At 36.5% G+C, this 24,801-nt stretch overlaps 1 protein-coding gene across 11 annotated transcripts in view; it reads left to right on the top strand.

Moving 5' to 3' along the window:
• Nucleotides 1–23,844, top strand: part of MBTPS2 (membrane bound transcription factor peptidase, site 2) — a 44,974-nt gene extending 21,130 nt beyond the window's left edge. For 3 of the 11 annotated variants that reach the window (XM_026062841.1, XM_026062847.1, XM_026062843.1), the window contains 5 exons: nucleotides 511–691; nucleotides 3,131–3,225; nucleotides 5,244–5,439; nucleotides 10,782–10,857; nucleotides 12,215–19,946. In XM_026062841.1, coding sequence (XP_025918626.1) covers nucleotides 511–691; nucleotides 3,131–3,225; nucleotides 5,244–5,439; nucleotides 10,782–10,857; nucleotides 12,215–12,437 — 771 coding nt within the window. In that variant the 3' untranslated portion in view covers nucleotides 12,438–19,946. Of the gene's footprint in view, nucleotides 1–510; nucleotides 692–3,130; nucleotides 3,226–5,243; nucleotides 5,440–6,565; nucleotides 10,001–10,781; nucleotides 10,858–11,677; nucleotides 11,706–12,214; nucleotides 19,947–21,071 lie in introns of those variants that run through there. The other 8 variants (XR_003253009.1, XR_003253008.1, XR_003253007.1 and 5 more) reach the window with 8 other exon arrangements.
• Nucleotides 23,845–24,801: the final 957 nt, after the last annotated feature.

The following is a 24,801-nucleotide window of genomic DNA, read 5'->3' as shown; positions in this document are numbered from 1 at the left end:
CTGGAAAGGACTGATTTTTTGTGACGTAATCAAATACAGCATGGTTGAAGAACAGAGCTGGAAGGATTCAGTCCTCCTTGGATAAAAAAATGAACTGATATACCTCAGGAGGAGAATGACATTTGTTGTGCTTTATACCTACAGAAGTACAGGTATACCCTGCTTTGCTGGAAGATTAGTGTATTAATTTAAGCTTCTTGAACTTAAAATGATAGGAAAAAACACAACATTAACTTGTATGAAAATAATTGCTCAAATTTGAAGAGGTCCCCTTGATCACTTGGAGACTTGGCCTTTTTTTTTTTTTTTTTAACTAAATAAGCTATTCTTCATGGAGAATGTTGTTTTTGTAATGCTCTGTCTTAAGTTAAAATAATCACTTCTATTAAAGCCTGAGATTTTCTGTTTCTGCAAAAATAGTTTCTCAACCTAAATATTACAGCAGAACTGTAAACTAATCTTTGTAGTTTTAACAATAACAACATGACTAACATCACTTTTTCTTCTCAGGATTCTCCTGCCAATGGACCAAGAGGTCTTTTCGTGGGAGATCTTGTCACTAGCCTACAAGACTGCCCAGTTTATAGTGTGGAAGACTGGAATTCCTGTCTGGGAGACATTTCACAGAAGTCGCAGATTGGCTACTGTATAAATGCAGCARCCCTAAAGCAATTAAGTTTTCCAGCTAGAGGTATGACTGTAGGTGGTCTCTTCATTATTCTAGACTGTAATTTTAGCATATCTTAAAGACTCTTTTGGATTTAGGATTTGTTAGTGGGAAGCATTTTGGTAAGTCAAGTCTGCTATCCTGTCTTAAGCAATGACCAGTATTCCATTCCTTTTTGTGAAATGCTCTAGTGAGGGAGAGAAAGAGGAAAGGTGAATTTCTCTTGTCTTCCTGTCATCCTATGTGAATATACTGTATGGTTTGAATAATGAAATTTGCCTCTCCAGGCTATTGCATAATTTGGTTATTACCAGTAATACAATTATTTCCTCTATTTTTAGTTCAGTTATATGGGTCAACTCAGTGATCTGTTGCAGATATAAATTTCATGCGTTACGGTATTGCTCTGATCTGTGCAACATTACAAATTGTGTGGCTTAAGTTAATGATGTGCTTTATTATGGCCACTTCTGGTCTGTCTCACTGTACAGGTTTTATGCTTCATTTGCTTCTTCAAGCTTACAGTGTCTTTGCCTATAAACTTAGTTCTGTCTGGATTGCACATATTTCTTCTAGAAGCCAGTTTATTTCCTTCTGTTTTCATTTATACGTTAGATTGCTTGTTGCTGTAACAGCTTACCCCTGAGAAACAAAAAAATAGGAACTGAACTAAACTAGAACAATAAACAAAATTAAGTAGAACAAAAATAAACAGTCAGATTAAATTGTCTGAATGTCTTGTGACATGCCCTAAACCTCTCTAGAGTTTGGTTCATGCAAGCATCCATGGAGACTGAATTCCAAAGGTAAGAGGCTGCAGCTAAGCAAAACCTACTTAATGCTATTCAGAGCTTTGAAATTGTCARTGGCATTTTTCCATCATACTGGGAGTAAAAAGGAGGTCAGGCAGCTTGAGTACCCATGTTTTTTGATGCGTTATCATTCTCATGTGACATGGAAAAGATAACTTTTTGTTTTTTTCATATGTAAGGAAAGTAAACTTACAGCTGGATCTAAGATAAATATTTAAACCAAAAACTAGAGGAGCATGAGTAAGATTCTGGCTTTTAGATATCTAATAGTTTGGATTATCTTCTGAAGATGAGGGGCAACTTTGGCACGTACTCTCATCTGGGCTGGGATGGCAAGTGAAAACCAGTTCCTAGATCCTAAAAAGACGTATGTGCTGAGATTGTTGCCCTCAGAAATGCAATTTCGGAGTCATGGGTAATAAAACTGCATATTCTGCAGCAGAACCAGTCCTATTTAGATGGACATGCTAGAGACTTAATATTGCTTCTAAGCTTAGTTACTGTATTATGTTAGCAGCCCATTGTCCCACTGCTGCTTTCTAATCAGACCAGTCTGTCTCTATTTTCTGAGCCACAAACCTCCAGCAGTGAGAAATATTCCTCTGAAATTAAATGAACTGTGTTCAGTCTCTAGCAGCTGTCATTTGTCAAAAACTTGACAGTTCACAACTTGACATAAATACAGAGTATCAATAAAAATGTGTGCAGCAAATGGACCCTGTCTACTTGACCATAAAACAAATGGAGAATAAACTATTTAAGATAAGTATGAAGCTAGACTGAAAACGATGCCCCAAAGATCTTTTTGAAGTAAAAAAAGGAGTTTTTAATGTAGTTTATAAGGAAACTAACTTTATGGTCATTCACCATTTGAAAATATATATGGTTGCTTAGCCTCAGGGTACTTGAAACAAAGCCCCAGGCATAAAGCTCCATATTAGTGGACTGCAGAGCATGCAGAGATAAATAGGCAACCAGTATCTCAGGCCTGATCTACCTAAGGAAGGCAATCCAGTGTTGCTGCAACACAGATTCTTATGGTGACATTCTTTTGTGTTTTTTTTTAAACTACTTCTTGTAGAGTAAGTCAAATTTGATTCACAAAGATTCTGTACCACGTTGTAGCTAAATCAGTTACACACTGTAGCTAAATCAGTTTTAAAATATCATTTTTCTACTGCTGTAGCCTTCAAGACTTGGAAAGCTTTAAAAGCCTGAATCTTGTAAAGGCTTTTCACGTTTTAGAAAGGGCATTTTGAGCCTTGGTCATTTCCATAGTCAGGCACTGAAATCAGTACAGCAGCAGGTAACAAATTTCTATTCTAGCAGTTAATGCTAGCTGGAGGCAACAGATAAAAGTATTTTGTAACTCATAATGCTCAGTACATTGTAGCAGTTGGTCCCCAGGCTCTCAAGGAGATTTTTTAAGATGAAAAAATCAGCATGTGAGAGAGATGATTGAAATCAGGTGGCATTCTTAAAATGGTGGTTTGTTTTCAGCTGTGACTGAGCCACATCCAGGCTCTGTGAATTACTGTAATTCCTTAAGGCTACAGAATGATTGTTTTGTTTTGTTCAGAGAATTTCATTTCTTTTCAGGAAGTTAGTATAATATGTTACTGATCTTTTGCTCTGTGCCTATGTTCTTTAGTCTATAGAAGACTTGATGGCACAGTTGAATGTTGTAGTAACAACAGCCTCACAGACATTTGCTTTTCATACAGCAATAACTTGGACAGCCACTTGGTAAGTTACTTAAGATGATGATTCTGTTTGGTAAATCTAAAATTGTTAACATTAAATTAGTAATGTTTACCAACATTGTTATGCAGTATACTTAAGTGCTTAAGAATACCTAAAGTTTGTAATAAAGGTGTATGAATATATTACTTTCCCCATCTACAGCTAAGAAAAACAAAATTTTGGTTATGATTTTTTCCCATGATCAAACAAAGAATCTGTGGAAGAACAAGAAGAGATCTTATACCCCTGATTCCTTTAGACAGGAGGACATTCCCTCTCCTTTTTTCTCTCATTTCCCCCATCTTCACTTTGAACACAGAGTATTCGAGAGTTAAAAAAAAAAAAAAGGCAACTTTTGAGAACTAGGTGAAATTGCTTATTTTGCAGCTCCAGTCTTTAAAGGTACTGAGCACTACAGGCAAAGCAAAGCACCGGACTATCTGTTCAGTTATCTTATCTGAAGTCAGTAGAGCTGCTCCCTAGCTTAAGTAAAAACATGCAAGAAAAGGTCCTAGAGATTGCCAGATTTCTTAAAATTAAGGCCTCTGCTTGATTCCTTCCTTCATCACACTAATTTTCCTGTAGCTTGTGGAAATACATAAAGTTTCTCGGTACGATTTTGCATTAGTCCCTTTAAAATACAGGAATGTTTGTTAAAAATAAGTTATCCACATTGACAGCAATGGAATATTTCTAACAGTTCTCTTTACAAGAACAAAGAGCACAAGTAACAATTGTGTAAACTTTTCTACACGTGCTGGTTTGTTACTTTTCTGACCTGGAGTGATAGATATCTCAAGAAATAGAAAATAAGTGTGTTCCTAAATCTGCTGTGTTTACAATTTCTCTAATGTTAAACTTTCCACTGCAATGTGTTTTTGTGGTATCTAGCCACCAAGAATTGGGTGCAGACCAACAGCTCATTTGAAATATGACAGTGGCTGGTAATATCCTTGAGTTCAGCAAGATTTGATAAATTGCTACCCCACAGAGCTTTGGCATTCTTGAGCGCATAGTTGCTGCTTAGGAGCAGAGAAGAAATAAAAGCATCTAAAAGCCTGTGACCTTCAAGTGTCCTTAGAATGACTACAAGTTTTTGAACAATTATTTTAAATTTTCTTTGCAGTGCTGTGCAGCTGTATTTGAAAACATCTAAATGCCCTCTCCCCCTAATTACAATACAAAGAACTGGTATTGAGGTTAATGGGGAGTGACTGATGCACATGCATCTATCTGTAGGGAGGAATGGCCATTACTGTCAGGCTAACAAGCAAGGGCATCCCCCTTTTTTCCTAGTAGATGAAGACTTTCTTGTTTGTGTTAAAGAACAAAAGGTAAATTACTACAGAGCTTTTTCAGGAGACGTGGGAGAAAAAACAAATTCCTGTTCCTTTCTGCTGTACTCTCTTTGGCCTGTGGGGAGCAAGAGAGATCAGGTCTTTCACACTGCTGAGCGAAGGAGTGTTATAAGTAGGATTTGGGACATAGAATTGCATTAAGTGCTGTGTATGTCTAGTTCAGAATGGTCTCTTAGCAACCGCACAGACAAGGTAGGTTGGTTGAGTTGTTTGCTGAATTTAAGGTTTTGTTCAAACAAATACTGTTTTAGGTCAACAAGGACTAAAACTTCTTAAGCAGATAACTCAGTAGTATATTGATGAAGGTTCTGTTCATTACAAATGATTAACTTATGTTTAGTTGCCTTGATTTTGTGTGTGTGTCTTTCTTTAAAATAGCTTTTATTTTGGTGCATGTGTACGCTATCTCTTTTGCATTCTCCCAGAAGTGGAATAACAGGTTGATCATGTATATTTATATATTAGGTAGAAGCTCTGCAGGACATAGAAATCTGACAAAAATAAAAAATCATATTCTAGCTTGTTATGGCCTGGTAGTATGTCAGTAAAGCCCTTCCTTTGCTTTAAAAATAAATATATACTACACTTTTTTTTATCTGTAAATAATAAGTAATAAAGGAAAATACCTTTACATTTGATAAACGTTTTAAATGCCCTTTGCAGTATGCCTGTCTGCCAGCACGAAAAGTTATTGAGGCCAGCCAAGTTTGTCGAACTAACATGGACTGCCAGAAGGACTTTGTTCCGAGCTTGTGCGTGACTCCTTCTTTAGAGAACCAAACAAGGCTAATCAGGGTAAAACATCCACCTCATATTGACATGCTATTTGTAGGACACCCCATGCATCTCCAGTACACAGGTTTGTATTATTTATTTTAAAAATCTTGGGGGGGGGAAAAGAGTTTTAATATACTTTTCTTTGGCTGGCTGTTTGAACAAGGTCTTGGAGCACTCATCAGTTAACTTGTTTAAAACAGAATCCATTTCTTGTTACAGCCAGTGGAGAGATATGGACTACTCAGGAAATAAGTAAATAAAATGTGCTTAAAATGAAATGTGCACAGTGCAATAAGTTATAAAGGTAACAGAACCATATGTGATATGAGATGGCTGTTTATTCAAAAAGTATGAAAGGGCTATTTCTATAACAGATTTCACTCAGTTTTGTCATAGGAACCAGACACCTGCATTTTGCAAACACTTAAACTTTTCAAAACGCTATTGTAAAATCTCTGTGGTGTCTTGCTCCAATACCTTGCCTAGTATATTAGCATGACTGCTTAAATCATGCCTACTATCTAAGTATCTATTACAGATTCCCATGACTACTGAGCCACAAGTACTGAGCCACAACATAGTTTTTTTCCTGATTTTTTTTTATTAATTTGTTTAATTTGAGTGCCCTAAATTAAATAGTATGTAACAGTTTAGTTCCTTAATTTGAAATGGATTGCACCTGTCTTTTAGGCAGCCATATATCCTTCAGCCAGGTATACAGGGAGAAAGTAATTTTACTCTTGGAGCAAGTATGTGAAGAATGAACAAACTCATCTGCATCTCTACTTAGTAGGGCAGGGTAAAAATGAGGTAGATATTAGCTTCAGGTAGTCTTAGAAAAGTATTAAGTATTAAACTATTGTGCCTTCAAGTGAGGAAAGTAAAGGAGGTGTCATGCCTCCAAAGAGTATCTGTGAATCATGGTACCTGCCAGAACTACTTTAGAAGTTCCTCACAGACAAGTATACTTCGTAGGGAAAGGTTTTAAATACATTTTGAAATATCTCCTTAGCAAGCCATTATGCTCTTCTGAATAAGCAATGGACTTAGGTACAACAGAGCTTGAGAAACAGTGATGAAATCTGGTTGTGTAACTACATTAACATTCTTACATAAACATATTTTTTGTTAATCTGTCAGTCTTTTTGTGCTAGTCATGTTTTGATACTCCTTTAAAAATTTATTTATTTATTTTTACTTGTTTTTAGTATACGCTCTTGTAAGCCCAGAATATGATCTCTTCACTTCTGGCCTCTTACCATTTAGGAAGAAAAGCATTGTTGTGGTTGATACTAACAGACAATTCAGTATCTGCTGACATCTACTCCATATGCAGCAACAAGTCTTTAAGAATAGTGTTTGATAATTATTTTAAGTTCCCTTGCTTGGCTCTCTAGTTTAACAATACAGACTGAAGGTACTCTAGAACAATTGGTATTGTTCTCTTTTCCAATAAGTTGGGGCAATGGAGTTTTGATTAGCGTCTCCTACTAAACTGTAATTCTGCAAGACAACCTAACCTGTCAGGCTTTCAGAGATCTCGGCAAAGAATGTTATTGCATTCATCTAGAAAGGTAGTTCTATTTTAAGAAGTTACTGTGTGAAAATATAACTTACACTGTATATATGGGAGTATAATTTTACAATGATTTACTGTATCCTGGGAATTGTGGACTTTGTGCAAACTTTACTGCAAAATCAACCTATGCTCTATGTTCCCCTTGGAAAAACACCAGAAATACAATTACAGGATCCTGCCTTGGGTAGCAGGTATTTGTACTGTTGTAGAGTTCCATGCATTCCACTGAAATGACTTGTAAATATTTCAGACTTACTTTGCACTGTGCAATACTGGCTTGGGGACAAGAGGGATTTTTGATTTGTTTTGTTTTTTTTTCTAATGTGGCTGATCAGAATGTGGTAACAGTTTTTCTACAGTTCAAAAAAGAAAAGAATCTCTTCCTCTACTGTGTGAGTTTTGAAATAGGAATAAGTAAGTTTTAATGGAATGCCTTGTTCTGTAGTATGTTCTTCCTGCAAGCATTATTTTTTTAGAGCAGTGCTGCATTTAACATGCAAGATGATACAGGAATTGCACAAGTGTGTACTATTACTTTAATAATGTCACTTGAAGTCATATTTGAAAAACTCTATGTATGTATTATTTGCTGTTTAGGCTTGCATTATTGTCATGATAGCCCTGATTTATGGAGGAGTAATTATTTCATATTTTCATTTGAAGCTAGCTAGCTTCTAGATACAAACTTTTTAAAATTTTATATCCATATTAGCCATTTACAAAGACTGGGCTGTTTAGTTTATTTCTAGAAAATGTTTCCATTTCCTCAAAATAAAATATCCTGTTAAGAATATTTTTGTTGTAACGGGCTCTACTTATAGCTCTTATTGACAATATAAAAACCTTGTAAAGAGTCATACTCCTAAGTGAACTTATATTGGTGTAGATTTGGCCAAAACTAACACAGAAGGAATGATTAGGAATGGATGTTGATCAGGGTGGAAGCATTGATTCTTTTTTTTTTAACTAGCATTCCCTAGAATATTCCCTATCCCTTGAATATAATCTAATATAAATTCAGCTGTGGATTTATTTCATGTGGTATTACTCAAGACTTTAAGATTTTTCTTACTGCAGGCCGGTTATGGTCTAGCTCTCCTTATACRGACAGATGATATGTAAGGTTGAAGTGGAGGGCCCTGTTATTACTGCCATGCAACTTTGCAGCATTTCTTTTTTGTTTTGTTTGAGTTTTTTTATTCCTTCATGTCATTTCTGGCATTGCTAAATCTTGGCTTCCTTCTCTGGCCCTTGTTTGTTGGGCAGAATCTAGTGACTGACATTCATATTTGGACTGACATTCGTTTTACCTCTTYCCAGCAGTGTCTTGTGAAGATGAGCCTGGAGCCATTTCTGCCATTCTTTTCTTATCCCCTGAAGGACAGGTTTGCCTGCTAGATTAGATTTTGTCTGTTACAGCCCCTAAATTCATAGCCTCATATTACAGTGTCTAGAACCTAGTCCTGCGACTTTCTGAAGAGTTTGTTTGTGTCTTGAAGAGATTCTCTTGAAGAGTCTCTAAGAGGGTCTGCCCCAGCAGCAAGGGGATTTTCTTCTCCTTTGGAGTTTAGATCCATATCTGCTGGCTATCAGGGACAGCAGGGTTGTACAAAGAGGGAAGGAGTTTAGTGATCCATTCTGACTGTAGGCAGAACTTCAGGTTCAGGATGGTGACTTGTTAGTGGCCATTATGTATTTGTGAAGAGGCTGTCCAGCTTTGAAGTCAGAATATAGGCAAATAAATTCATACTGCAATATGTCTCTTTTGAAACCTTTGAATACTCTGGCTGTCTTAGCTGTTTTGCTGTTTTGGCTCATGGACGAGAGGTCTGGTCAAATGTTCTGATACCAGCCTTCAGCTTAGTGAGTTGTTTTCCTTGGATATCTCTTGACTTGGATGCATCTGGCTTTCTGAGCTGGATGGTGTCCAGGATTCCTTCTGATGTGTTCTTCACTCTGTTGTCCAACAGACCATTATTTATTCTCTCTCAGTTCCCCTAAGTCAAAGATCCTCAAGGTAAGGAAACAGAGAACATTGATTTTTCAAACCATCTTGGCCCAGCTGAGGTAGTTTTGGTATTGGGAACTTCTCTGCTTATTGACACACCAAAAATACTCTAGTTTTTGGACCCTTTGTTATCCAGATCTCTCCATCCTGTGGTATGCTTGCTTATTCTTGTAATTAGTACTCCTGACTCATCAGAAAGGCCCCTATTAACAGATGAAAGCATGTTTATGTGACTGGGTTGATCAGTTCTCTGCTTAGTGTTGTTTTGGAATTGCACTTTCCTCTTATATCTTTGTCCCAATATTCTTGAATTGCTTATTGAACCTGAGGAAATCTGATCTCTCTGTATGCTTAGCAGCAATATTGGTATGGTATTGGTATGTTATGTACTAGCAGCAGGGTTTCCAGTGTTCTCTTAGCCTGTTTTCAAAATTTCTCAGAGCGGGTTAAATTGTTCCTTTCCCAAGGGATGTTGTACAACAGTGGGATTTCAGCTTTTTGCTCAGAACTCTAATCAATCTGTCCTTTGAACTCCTGTTCACGTACTTCTCCCTGTATGTGTTTATGGAGGTGGTATTTCTCATGGCTATAACTTTTTACCAGGATGGTAGGGAAAATTCAAGCCGTTACGACTGGCCTTCTCAACTCTGTGTTCAAAGCTGTTTCTTAGGGACAGAGCAGCTATTGTAGATACTATGCAAGCTCCTTCTGAAGGTGATTTTCTAATTCTACCTTAATTTACCTAAACCTCTTACCTCTTGGGATAAGACTCCATTATACTACAAGTGTCCCTTTCAGCTTTAACAGAATTGAGGCTTTCAAACAGTCCCTGAGGCTCACTGGAGAGAATGCTGTTTCTTTCAAAAGGTTATGTCAATCCTTTTTTTGAGACAACTTAGATGGAGCATCCCTGTACTATCAGAGTGCACTCTGGGAGATCTTAAGCTACCTCAGTTTTCTTTGAAGAGAAAGTCTCTCGTTGACATTTGACATGCAGCCAGCTGGAACCTCATCTACACCTTCGAGGAAGTTATGGTATCAAAGAAGTGTTTCAAGGTGATGTGGTGCTTGATACTGCCATCTTACAGTCACTGTTTGTATCAAGAATGCTGAATCCCACCTCCCATGATTTTAAGTTGCATGAAGTTACTGCTTGTAGTCGCTTACAGTATCATTTGAAGATAGAAAAAGAGGCTATTTATTACTGACTATCTGGTGTTAAGATGTGTAACACACCTGTGCCTCACTTCCTAACCCTTTCTTTTGCAAAGTGCATCTAGATCTCTGTTCCCTATTTGACTGGGAGCTGATATGCTCCACCTTTATATGCCATGAGCTCAGCTTCAGAATGTGGGGATCTTCTACAGGTACTGGAACAGAAAAATTTTCTGGCCTTGAGAGAAAGTACATGTGTACACCCAGGGTATGAATGTATACATGTTGACTACATATGTTGAAGAAGCCTGGTAACGATAATCTCTTTTTAAATGTTTTTATGGAAAGGGCTTAAATTACACAACATGGTCCTTATGATTACAGATGTCCAGTTGTCTCTGAAAATATACATCTTAGATCTGCTTTTGCTGACATCATGCTAATTATATTTTGTGGAGTGATTTTATTATGTTAATGACTATGTCTAAGAGAGAATTAATGGCTACACTCTGTCTTCTTAAAAAGAAAAAAAAAGAGCAAAACCATATTTAGATTGGTTACTCATCCTGAAAAAAAGTCATTCCAAATCTGATTTTTCTGCAAAACTATAATCTAAAATTCATAATGTTATAATCCTGGAATGACTGTTCATTTTTTGTGTATCTTTATATTTTCATTTCAGTAAGTCTCAGCAGTTTTGTACCACGACATGACTTTCTAAGCATTGATCTGCCTGTGGTGATAGAGACATTTTGCAAGTATCCTTTGAAGTATGTTTGTTCTTTTAAGACAAAAAGGGAACTGTTTAGAATTTGATGACCCAGCAAGATTTCAGGTGGATATCATTTTCAACAGGATGCTCTGAAACATATCTCTAGAGTTCTGTACATCTTTACCCCATTCTGCAGTGATTCTTGTCCATGTGCCAAACTCAAAATGAAATGCCTCACTTCCTTATTTTTACCAGAAAATTTTTGGTCAGATTTTTTTTAACTCTTTCTTGAAAGTGGGTTTTAGTCAAAGCATTCCTGAATTTATGGCAAGATAAATGAGATGTTGTTGCAAGCTTCAGTGTATTGGAGCTAGCTATATAAATACTATTTCTTAGCCATTACCCTGAACTAAATAACAGGTATGGGTGTTCATTTTCATTCTCCTTTTTTTTTTTCTTCAAAGGAAAACTTTTCATATTCAAAAAGCAATATGATAACATTTAAAATATGGCTATTAATCTGTATTAATGACTGAGATTGTATATATACACACACATAAAGGATAATGGGCTTTGGATACAGCTAATCTAAGAACTCTTAGCCTTAGAAACTGAAATGTTAATGGGTAGTTAAAAACAGTTGAACAGTGTAGTTTAGATTTGTCCATAAAACATAAAAGATGGTACACAAGTTCCCCTTTTCTGGGGAATATGCCAAGGTTCACGCTGACCCAACTGGTTTCTGAGTCATATGTCTTCTTGTCCAGCCGTTATAGAATGGAGGCCAGTAGCAAAGTTAGCAAGCCTTTACCAGCGATATGAATGATCTATCCTTACCTCATTCTCACAYGCACATGCATGCACAGATATTCACACAACTTTTCTGGCTAACAGGTAAGTAGGAGAGAGTGCAGATTTCCAGTCATATTCTAACCATTTACTTACTCTGGAGAGGGAACGTTTTGGAAAGTATTCCTAATCATCGTTTCATACTTAGATCATAGGTCTAGAATGCCTTGTTACTACAGGCATAGTGTCAGAGTTATAAACTTGCTCCAGTCTTCCAAAACCACACAAAGCAGGGGAGGAAGATGGGCAGCATTAAGTGTGTTCTTGCAATCGCCTGGTTTCATCTGAGCTGGAAAGGCTGCAGGTTGTTAAAGTATCTAAACATAGAGCTTGTTTGTTATTTAAAAACAAATGAACCCATAAAGGCAGTTTTCTGGGCTGTTATGTTATGGTGTAAAACTTGTGGTCCTAATACATTTTCCATGAAACAATGGCAGCTAAAAAAAAACCTCGTGTTTCTCTTTGCATAGTAAAAGCAAAAAATATGTTTTGTCTTGATTTTTGTTTTACATTTTCTTGAGTGTTATTCATGAACCTTAACTAATGTCAATCAGGTACCTAATTTCACTGTCGGGAGCATTGGCAGTTATCAATGCTGTACCATGCTTTGCTTTGGATGGTCAGTGGATATTAAATTCTTTCCTGGAAGCCACTCTGAGCTCACTGATTGTAGAAAAGCAGAACAGGGAGCTTGTTGGCTTTTTAATTTTACTTGCTGGCAGTGCACTTCTGGCTGCCAACGTTGCACTAGGACTTTGGATGGTGACAGCACGGTAGAACATTGGATACTCTTCCATCAGTTATCAAAGTACCCCAAAATAATGGATCTGTTGCCTTTCAAAACTTGGTCAGTACTGAGATTGAAATAATTCCCTTAAAATGACACTGGAAGAACAATCACTCATGGTTGCTGTTTTAACTTAAATCTGTACAATGTTGAGCCTGTGATCATGGAAAAACTGAAAGAAACAAGTAAGAACCTTTTTATATACTCTTTAAAGCACTGTACTAATTTTGGAGAAGTTGTGTTGTAAAACTTCACAGGAAAAAGCCTAAAGCTTTGTTAATCTAGATTCCAAAATAAGGGAATTATTTGGCCTCAAGCACTTGTAAAATGGGAGGAGAAAACAGTTTTCTTTTATAGTTTGAATAATTGTCAAATAGTCTTTGTGGATCTGACCATTTTTCAATCAACATAGTCTTGAGTGTCGTCTTGTTTTTTAATCTAGTGATCTACCAAACAGGACTCTAAGAAACCTTAAAGTCTGAGCTCATCTTAATTGGTGGAAAGCTGAGTAAATGGTAACCATGTGTTAATGAGGAGAGAGACACCATATGGGTTAGTATCTTTCCAGCTGGCCAATATGACTGGAAGGACGTTGTCCTCAGGATATAAATGAGAAGTGCCAATGTCTGTTAAGAATGGGGTATGTGGAGGATAACAAAGCCCACATGTCTGTGTTTCTTAAACATTCAGTGGTGTATTACCATGCACAGCTGAAGACTTTAAAAGGCAATATTTTTCAGCAATAGCTAGAAGATAAACTGAAATTATAGTTTCTGAGTGCTGAAGTATGCTGTGCAAAATTATTCCTAAGTGATTAATAATGTTTGTATTTTTTCATTCAGAAGATAATACTGTTTATGGTGAAACCTGTTGGGTTTTTTTGTGTCCATCTTCTGCTGCTATGCATGCAATACAGTTTATGTACAGTAACTCACTGATGTCTGTCTTTCAAAGAGTTGTTTTCCTTTCCTAGGATTCATTCTAACTGAAGATATTTAGTTGAAGGTGCCCTTGTATCAGAACTGTTTAGAAGAAGAATATGAATGTGAAATGAACTATTTTAACATTTGGCTTTTGCTTTCTAAAATTAATATGGACCGTATCCTTGTTGTTAAATGAACGATGCAACCAGTATTTTGCTGACTGAAGTATGTCTGACATACTCTGAAACCCTTTTAAGTATGTAATATTTTGTACCTCAGTAGGGTTATATACTGACTGTCATGTACTCCTGTGACATGTTGCCTAGTTTATATAAATCAGGTTCATTCAGATGTTTGTCTTAATGCAGGCTGATATTTTCAAAAAAAAAAAAAACCTTCAATTTGGGAGTCTAAATATTTGAATTAGGGAAATTTTGAAAAATACTTAGCAACTTCCATCTCGTAGAGTGCTCCCAATCCGAGCTGCTTCAGTTCAGAGTTCTTTTGAAGAGATGGCCTTTTCGTTCAGGAACTTAAGTGGAAGCTGGAAGCTGAGCCTGGAAAGAGCGGCCTGCAAAGAGCAATGAAGCACTCATGATCAGCTAACATAAATTCTCATGGCGCTAGGGGTAAAAGCCTGCATAATTTTACCAGCAGGGTTGAGCCCTATTCCTGGTGCTACTGCATGGACTCGCAACTCTGATGTTTGCATATGTCCACTGATTTTGGCACAGTAACCTTCACATTTACAATGACTGTAAAATGATGTTAACTTAGTTTAGGAAATATTTTTTCTTAAGATGATATAAGCAGGAATGAGAGAACATGTTTGTTTATTTGTTGTTTTATTAGTTTACTTATCTCTCCAGTGCTGTCACAGGCTTGGTCTCCTGAAGTTCATTGATGTGGGATAGCAGCCCCTTGCCTCTGATTATCAGTCATGTCAACCTGGGCATGTTGGGACAGATCCTGGTAAGAGAGAGTAAGTCATCCAGTTAGTCTAGTGTGAGTCAGTCCCTTTGGGAACTATTAAAAGTCGCAAAAAACAAGAAAGGAAAAATAAACTATCAGAAACTGCCAAAAGGCCTCTCTCTCTTCAGAAGGCATCTGGCAAGTCTAATTCATCACTCATACAATAAACTTAACAGAAATTTCAGAGTAACAGCTCTCATGTGCCATTCTTCCATCTCTCTGTGGACAAAAGTGACATGAGCAGCATGGTTTTTACATGAGGCCCAGCTCTGAAGCTGTGCTCTGGAAGTCTATTCACTCACCGAAGTGGCTGCTCATTAATCTGAGCTCTTGTTTTCCAGGGCACTGTGCCACTTTCCTCGGTCTCCATATCTTGTCCAGGCTACACTGCACAGAATTAACTTGCATTTAGGAGGTTTAATGCAATTTAGTAAGACAGCATATTCACTTTTCGAAAAGGCTACCATTGTTTATGTATCAGAGTTGCAGTCCTCTTTTTATCTAAAGCAACAACAGATGCGTCTGGTGGTTTCAAAAATATTCTGTGAATAACATTTAAAGTTTGATATATTATATATTCAAGTTGACTCCAGCTGCATGGGACAATCTGTTCAGCATAATATTCCCTCTGGAGATGTAGGCAAGATATTAAAAAAAAAAAAAATTCCTTTGGAATAACATATACAAGTTCTGTCTGCTAGAATGAGGCTGGCAGGTTGTTCCTGGTTATTTAATGTTCTACCAAAACCTGATGTTTTACCAAAGGAAAATAAATCCAATTTATTTATGTAATCAATTATGACCAAACTTGTACTAAGCAGAACGTCAATGTGTGTTTGACATTAGAATGAAATTAAGGCTGGAGAAGACCGTGGTGGTGGTTCTAGCAAAACACACTAGTATACTGTAAAGACCCTGCTTAACTTTCATGGGGCAGATAGTACTATAAGTGTTTAAAAATAATTCATGGATCCATTCCTGCACATGCTGGATTTCCACTGGATAAGGTTAGATTTAGGTATGTACAGGTACTCTGAATAGAAGGTTTAAGCAAACTGTGATCCCTCAGTGCTCTTTGTTTAAGAGGAGACCCAGCACATGTCTTAGATTACCTATGGGTGAAGGTAATTCTTAACCTAGACCACTTTCTGAAGAAAAAGATTTTCAGTGGATCAGTTTTATTCTTCTGTCATCCTAACCTATGGATTACATGCTGATAAGGAAGTGCCATTTTTGACTATATATGACTATTGGGAGTTTTTCTGCTGTTTTTTTTGTTTGTTTGCTTATTTGTTTAGCAACAGAGAACACAGAAGGCCGTTAGAATGTTTTTTGTATGTTGGATTTTTACTCTGGAATATTTGCAATGTTTGTCCTATTTTAATTTTTGTAAAAATTAAAGAAATCTTTCTTTAAAATGAAACCTTTTCACTTCTCATTCTAATTAGACCTCAGAATATAATGTATTCTTTAACAGAGAATCCATCAATATAATTACAGGGCATATTGACTGGTAAAATAGAACACTCTCAGAGTTTATATGAATACCGCTATTTTTATATATTCTATGCATTTTAAACAAATTATATCAGATGGGAAAAGTAATGTCTAACATTGGGAAATGGTGTATGTAGCTTTTACTTGAAAATCGTCAGAAGATTTCCATACTTGTAAACGATCATTATTCTGAATTCATTTTTTTATGAGGTTCACTTTTTTTTCTATCAGCGAATACTTTCGTAGCATGTTCTGATAATGTATTGTATGACATGAAAAATGATAAATTCTTAGGATATAGGATCTTACATGCTGTTTTCTAACTTAGATGATTAAAACCTRTGAATGAAAAGAATGAAAGAGACTTCACTAGGAAAAGTATAAATAAGCCTTGTAGATTAGTTCTTCCAAATTTATGAGCCTGAGTAGAAAAATCTGTTAACTCATCCTTTTTAATTAGAATGAAACAACCGATTGTATTGGCAATTATATTTTTCAGTGATGATCCTGTATGTGTATGTGTGCATGTACGTATGTGTATTTGTATACACACACACGCACGCACGGTCTGTGTTGCTGCTTTTCTAGGGAAAACTTAGAGCAGTCCTCCATACTCTGGAATGTGGGGTTGGTTGGTTTGTTTGTTTTCCCTACATATAAATTCTGTGGCTTTCTCTGGAATTTTAAAACTGCAACTTTGTTCTCCTCCCATAACTGATCTGTAGAGATTTTTTTAATAGAAGATGGACATAATATAACTACAGATGCATGAGTTTTGTTCAGGTAATGTTGAAAATATCCTACTGTCTGTGAGACCTCAGGTGTGAGGATGCTAAACACAGATTTTTAGGGTGACTAAAAGAGACTGACCTTGGAATCTATCACTCTCCAAATCCTGCTGTTTGTGCTGTTCTGAATGATAATTGAGATGAGTGAGACTGAGGAGAATACACTGAAGAAAATAATGCTTTCAGCACAGACCTTCCCACGGCAGAGTGTTTCAGCTTTCTCGACTACCTTGCTAAAGGATATATTTTTGTTCTGTTTAAACAGTCAACAACCCAAGTAGCACAATAGATTCCTATACATCTTAACAGAATGGCAAAGGGTGCCTGGTTATGAAAAAAAAAATTTAATAAAATCTGTATGTCTTCTATCTGAAAGCTCTGAATTTGTATCTGGATGTCATCTATGACAGTTAAGGGATATAAAGGATTATGTAGCCTAGTCTGTATGTTTTTAAAAGTTGTGATTTTAACTATAGAGATTGATAGTTTTTTGTAAAATACGCATTCTGTACACTGGCATTCAGATCAATTGTCACAACCAGACATTTCTCAGCTTTATTCTGGTGACCTTGTGACTAAGGAAGTTGAATCTAACTCAGGTAAGATCTAATATTAGCAGTTATTTTGTACCCTTTTTATCCCGGACAGCATGTAACACTATATGTAGATTTGATACTTAATGTGGCTGAGTTATTTGTGGTACGTATCCTGTATTAATGAAGCATTTGGGAAGCATTGTATTAGGCACTGTCAGAAAACAGCAACTCTGTGGCTCTTTCTTATGCCTTGGACACATCCACTACCATCGGGTGAAGAACCTTCACACTGCTGACCCAATGTGAAAGGACAGGAACAAAGAGCAGGATATGACACTGCAATTCCATTCATTCCATTTGCATCGGCATGAAATGTGAAAAGAACTTGTAATTAACATTTCAGAGCATGCAGATATGTTTTCCTACACTTTACTAAATCACTCAGTGATTGGTGCTCAAACTTTTTTTACTTTGTTGTTCCATTGATATATATGTACTGAACAAATGGTTTGGGTAGTCGTAACTTGTTTAGTAAAATGAACTTGGATATTTCCCACCTCTAGCTGCTCATGCTTGGGTTTGTTTTTGCAGCATCATACTGTAATTGACCTTCGCTTAATATTAGTTTGACTGTTTAGCGGCTATTAACAAGCCATCACCAGAGAAATATAATTTCTTCCTTCCCGAGTTGTCTGTTAATATTTGTAATTCCTCTTTTCTTATATAACTTTGGTTTTAGATTTTAGATGCTGAGATGATCTTATCTTTAATGGAATTTGTATTGTTTTGAAATTCAGTGTTCTTTTCCTCTATGTAGCCTTTTTTTTTTTTTTCCCCTCACTGACTCACAGCTGTGGAATGTTCGAATTCTAGACCCTTTGTTCCCACTGTGCATTGTTCATGATCACGTTTTAAAAAAAAAAAAAAAGCTTCATTTTGAAAATGTCAGATAACAAATATATGGAGCATTTTGAATAATGTATTGTGTTTTTGTCATGCTTTTTTTCCTCTTGCTATTTAATCAACCAAACAATAAGTATTGTTTTCTATGTATAATAAGTGTATCCTGCAAATAAATTCATTGTTTGATTGTTAATGTGCTTAAATCTGTTTTTAAAAGTAAGGTAAAAATGATATACTTCCTTATTTGTGTCAATTGCCGTATTCTCAAATGGAATGTTTTTATATTCTCTATTTAGGTACCTACAAGTTCCTCCGCATCATTATTAGTATCTGACCACCTTTTAAAATTAAAAATAAATATCAATTTACTTTCCCTTATTTACCAGCTTATCACAGTAATAGTTTGATTTATAATGGAACTAGGTATCAGTGTGTCCAGACAGACAYGTACACGTTTTTCCTGGGCAAAGTTAACTTCATTTTAGTGTAAGACCCGTAGTGATTACATTATAGGAGCAATTCCCTTTGTCTTGGCCTAACTTGTGTGTGATTCTTCTCTCCTGGAGTTGCAGACTTCTGTTTGTTTGTTTTGTAGTGAAATATTTGATGTGGGATGCCATAGTCAAGGTAGTGAAACTGTTACTCTGGCTGCTAAGGCAAGTCACGTGAAGAACTTGAAATTCATATCTCTGAATAGCACTAAGATGATATTATGTATAACAACCTTTGATTTGTATGCACAAGTCAGCACAGAGCTGGCCACATATCTCAGCCAGTTCAGAGAAGTTTACTTAGGTATCCAGATGCAAATCTGGATCTGGGGCTGCAAATAGCATGGTGTAACCAAATTGTTTAGCCTTATTTGAAAATGAAGCTTTAATGCTCTGTTTCTTGAGCAAGCTCATCTAGAGTTAGCCAGGTTATTTGTACTAAGAACTAAATTGTCCTTTGTTGCTCATTGGACAAGCTGTTATTATATACAAGCAGAGCTGTTTCAGCAAGCGCGGCTTTGTTCCCAGATAGAAGATTACTATGAGAAGAAGGGGTGAAGCCTRGATCACAGACACATTGGTAGGATCTCCCAGATAGATAGGCAGGCAATTTCCTGAATACTTGCATGAGGGAATGGCTTTTTTTCTTTTTCTTTCCCATGTTAAAGGTACAGACATTAGTTTAAATTTTCTGACGCATTTAATCTTTTAAGAGGGTTGTGAGTTTCTCAGTTCATTTTGAAATTATTATCCATTATTCTGACTATGTATACTCTGTAGTCTAGAATAAAATCAGGGATGTCTTAATGTCATCTTGAGGAATGTTGCCTTAATCACTAATATAATTTCAGGACAACATTTTAAAGGAAATATTTTATCAATGATTTTTGCTGATATGAGTGATTTATTGATTGCAGTGAATTATTGCTGATAATTTTATAAATAAGGCTTAATGTATTTCTTCCTTTGATCATGCCAGAGTTTGAATCGCCAAGCAGAAGCATTCCTAAACACCTTTACTAGATCTATATGCATTGAATTCATAATCTTAAGGCTTTTAACATGTAATGTGTTCCTTCCATATTTGTGCATTTTTTGTTAGTTATTATACATACTTTTGGCTGGGATTTTCAATGACTTTTCAAGGAATAAGCTGTCCAATCTTCTATGTCATTAGGGCATGGATATCAGTTCCTAAAAGCTCCTTTAAACTTCTCAATATAGATCACATGGAGACTCTATTCAATCGGCACATGCTAAATTAGGAAGTTACTTCAAATATGGTGTTTTGTGGAAAAACAAACTGTTGCATAAAGCTGTCTCTGTGAAAACGTTGTAATGCAAGCTTTTGATGTGAAATACCCAATAAAAGACAAGGTTTTATTCTAATTTAATGGTGGCCAACTGGGGGAATCCACAATATTCACAAGGTCTAAGAAGCACAGTCACCCCAGCTTTTATTAAGAGGGTTTTTGTTTGTTTSTTTGTTTTTTAATCTCAGAGATGTGGGTCTGGTGTTTGATGGGTTTTAAGGCATTAAGGTTCTTTAAATAGGTTTGGACGTTCTTACCAATTATGTATCTTATTCTCTAAATTTCTGACTAATTCTTGGCATCTACCTTTTTTTTTTTTGCAAATACAGTGGTGGTTGAATACTGTGTACCTGCCAGTTTTGAGTCTTGAAAATACATGGTTGTACATCCTTTTTAATCTGCCCTTAAAGGAATCCTTTAAACCAAAAAGAAATACTCTCTTTTTTCTTTCTTTTTTTTCTGGTTAAATGCTGTCCTTTTTAATTGTATCGTGAAAGGCTCTGTATCTTTTCTGTTTCACAGCTCTGTTAGGATCTCTATTAAAATATTACCAGATATTTTTTACAGTGTAATTGCCCTAAGTCTTCTGGATGTGATTCAGTTGCCCACACATAGGCATCTAGTGTGGGCTGAGATACCCTAAGGTGTATTAAGGTTTAGTAATTTATCTGGGACAATATTAGAGTTTTGAAACTTATCCTCCACTTGTCTCCATTTGTCTCCTGTTGGTTTAAGTTTTAGGGTTTTTAAGACCTACACCTGGGGCTGGCAGATGTGGGTGAGGCCCTGTAGGAGATCAAAGACCTTCTGGATCAGCAGCTGGATACTAGGAGGGGTACCTGAGGGCATTTCATATCGCACCAGATGCCTATGTGTGGGCAATAAATCAAGCCTAACTGCCTCATTTTTATACCTTGTTTTTTTGTTTTTTGGGGGGTTTTTGACTCGTGAGCTCAAGTGGAATATGAGGCTTTTTGACTAAGTTTTACTTCACATAAAAATACATCTAAGCTTTTTTATTGGTGCATAATAGTACTATACAGGCTGTTTTATAAAAGTTACCATAGCAAAAAAAATGCATTCTCCTCCTGCTCTAGACCTCAGGTCTGGAAGCAGCAGAAAATGAGCACTGCAGGCCTTATCTAGAGCAAAGAAAAAGAAGGCTTTTTTTTATGAAAGAAAATACTGTCTCTCTCTCCAGATATGGAATGGCAGTAATGAGAATATACAGAGATTTACAGGAAGTGATGAAGAAGCCCCAGAKGGAGACAAGGGAGCATGAAGGTCTAGGCCAACTGCCACAAGTTGTGTATTTGACTTTTTCTCCTTGCACGGGAAAAAAGGAGGTGAGACTCACATGTAGGAATAGGAGAAAATCGGGGAAGTAAGTGCTGTTTAATAACTCCAAGATGAGCATTTTAACTACCTTTTTCTCAATGCATTTGTAAAGCTGACCTGAAAGTAAATCAGCAAACTTCCATCATTATTAGCAAGATTATATGTAGAGAGAGAGGCAATAAAAGCCTATACTGTTAGCCACTAGCTAAGAGCACTTAGGTCTTGGAGTTGGTGACACTCTCCCTGTTTAAGTTCCAGGCTTGATCTCACTTCAGTTAGTCTGAATGTGAAGTCCGAACTTTTGTCCCCTGCTTCACATTCCCTCTTCAGCATGAATTGACATCACAGATGCAATTATTAAAAAAAAAAAATCATTTTTAGAATGTTTCGCCCCTTGGCTTTGTTTTCAGTCCTGCAGCTGTTTGAATCACTAGCATAAATTAGGGCAAGCCACCTGTGTCTCTTATCATCTCTGCAGAATCAACAAAGATAGATTATGAGCACGCATTGTAAACCACGCATTCCTAAGTACTTACCACACTTTTTACCAACAAAATTATTATTATTATTTTACTACGACTGTTTACCACTGTTTATTAGATGATTTAATTTATTCCCTGTAAACTGTCTACAGGGCATTTAGTCACTCAATATGTTGCAATGCTGAAGGAGAAAATGAGCAAAACAAGAAAACTTGTATGCCTTTTAGAACAAGACAAAATTCACTGTTTCATTATTAAGCTAGTATGAATTAGTTACTGTTTTGTCATATATGAAGGTCCTGATTATTATTCCAACAATAATCTTCCAGTTTACTCCTAGGAAGAACATTTCAGTAGTTAACCTAACTGGCCTCTGCATACCACTTTAACTGTAAATAAATGCAACTGAACCAGAAGTTTAAATATCACTGAAATAGTTGTGAGCACTTTCACATATTATCAAGCAGTATTAGACATGTGCAGAAATTTATTGTTAATTTGAGACTTTACCTATCTGGAAACTGCACCATTTTTATTTTACCTTGACAGGAAAATACCAGAAACAATTCTGAAGAAAATATCTCAGCTTTCTCTTACAGGGGTCCTTAGAGGTGCTTGCTTGTAGCATGTGCAAATGGTAGTCTAAAAATTAAACTATCATTTTGAAATGTGATATCAAAAATTAGTAAGTCACTCCACTCTCATATACGTGAGCCTTCCACTTGCTTTCCCATGCTCTCTACTCTCTGAAGTCTATTGCCATGCAATGCAAGTTGTTTGCATGAGTTTTTATAGCTGTACAGTGTACCTGAAGACATTAAGGTTGCACCACACCAGGAGTCCGGATTTGAACTTAATTCATCATAGTAACAAGGGAAAAAAAGGAAAAAAAGTCAAGTCATAAGACCAAACTTGACATATTATGAGGTAAAATAGCAAAAGGAATCCAGAAAATGAGTGGTCATGAGGGATTTTTTTTTAATAATGTATTTTTATTATTAATTAAAAATAAGTGAATAACTTAAATACATGAAAAYATGCCCCTTAGCCCTCTTCCAGATCAAAAGGATGCTTTGAAATGCAAAACAAATCTCTTTTCTTCTGCCATGGGTTTGTTGGTACACAGAGATGCTAACTTGATATGCATTTGGTTTACTTCCACTGACCTGAACGATGCTTGGTATCAGCCTAGATGGTAATAATGATTGCTTGTGGCTTAAAAAGCTGTGAAACAAAGACTACAGCTGCAGTGAAGGAGACTGAAATGGCATTATTGGGTCCATAAATAAGAGCTTGTAGTGAAGAAAAGTGGTTCACTAGCTACATATATGGGCCTAGGATTTGAGACTGTCCAGTTGGGTAGTCTGATGTGCTACAGATTTCCTGTATGACTTTGAATAATCTATCAGGGCCAGACTCAAAATGGGGCCTATGGTCCTAAAGAGGGACTTAGGACAGTGAAGCCCGCTAAACCCTACCATAAGGRCCTTGCTTACCCTGTGGGCAACAGACCTCCTGAACTAGCTGAGATTTTTACTCGAAGTAGTCCTGAAGTCCTGCTTCTGCAGGCTAAGCCTTGCCAGAGCAGAGTAGCTCATGTACTAAGTTCACTTTGGATCTGGGAATGAAGCATGTGGTGTCTCTTGCCTGAGAGGCTCAATCGAATAGTTGGTCTTAGTGTGTAACCTAAATCAAGCATCACACACAAAATGCAGCAGTGGTTACTTCTGTCTTTTAAAATGCGGTCTGTACAGATGGGAGCAGGATACAGCAGAGGGAAAACATTCTGGATACAGTCTAATGTCTCTTTAGTGAACTACTGTCCACACTGTTTATATAATATTATAGGTGAATTTGAGGTTTTGGCTAGGATATGCTTATAATCTCTAGATCAGAGCCAAAATGTTTTCAGGAACTTTTTAAATTGCATATGTGGTTTTTGGTTGTTGGGGTTTTTATAATCTTTGCTGTATTTGTTCTGGAGCATAAAGGGTTTGGTATCCAGGGCCATTAATGCTAATATCATCCAGTAGTGTGGGTGGGTATGCTTCCTCTAAAAATACATACAAACTATGTACGAATGAGGTGTTTTCTTGTTGGAGAAAAATGTTAAAGACAGACTGTGAGTTTTAAGTTTAGGAGGAAAAAAGAGAATAAAAGTGTTTTTAAAGAATAAAAGTGTTCTAATATTTGAATAAGTGTTCTGCCTTTCTGCAATATTTAATGAAATACCCTTTTCTATGTTCAAAAAATCGCAGACCTAACTTTCTTCACAGTTTACAAAGGACACTGCTTTGGAGATGGAAGTTTATGAACAAAGGAGCTTTGAAATGGCCTGTCCTCACTCTAATTACTCCAAATGGTTGACCTTAGTGTATCATTTAGAAGAAACTGTGGCAAGCTTGTTGCTGATAAAAGCTTGCTTTTCTCTAGTTGTAAGGAAAGTCATCTGTCTTAAGAAGAGCTTAAATAATTAACCAGTCAGGCATTTGAAATTAGTAGGACTCCATTTCTTCTGGTTAGTAACCTGCATCCCAGACKTTGGAATGCTGTCCTCTGAAATCAAACATTGCAGTAAGCTGATTATACCTGATACCAGAAAATCATAGGTCCAAATTAAATGGAGCCCGTGAATTAAGCACTATGATGTTCACATGAAAACACAGCCAAGTTATGCATGAGTAATAGGGCTGTTATCAATGTGAAAATATAATGGACTCCTTTTTTCCATCCTTACTCACCACAGACATGATCTGGCTGCACTGATGTCAGTGGGAATCATCCAGTCTCCATACTGAATGGAATATCAAGTATTTGCACATCAGTATTATCCACATTGGCATGTGGAATAAGGTGACAGATAGCATGAGGAACAGTGACAGCACTGGACCTGCCAAGGTAGGAAAGCTAACGTTTCCCAGTTTCTTCAGTCTAGGGGTTCCTTTGCTATAGTTAGTTAGTTTTGCAAAGACCCTTACTTGCATAGTGGAAGACATAGGCCTATTCTTCTGAGCACATCTGGTAAAAGATATTTTGTCTTGAAGGATAAGGATGTAGCCAAGTTTTCTTTGCTTTAGGCTGTAACGAGCTTTCAAGGCCTTGTGATCTCAC

This window comes from Apteryx rowi, unplaced genomic scaffold (assembly GCF_003343035.1).
Source record: "Apteryx rowi isolate R43461 unplaced genomic scaffold, aptRow1 scaffold_194, whole genome shotgun sequence".
In the NCBI taxonomy this organism is placed as follows: domain Eukaryota; kingdom Metazoa; phylum Chordata; class Aves; order Apterygiformes; family Apterygidae; genus Apteryx; species Apteryx rowi.
The sequence above is the reverse complement of the archived record's forward strand: the minus strand, read 5'-3'. Positions and strand labels throughout refer to the sequence as shown.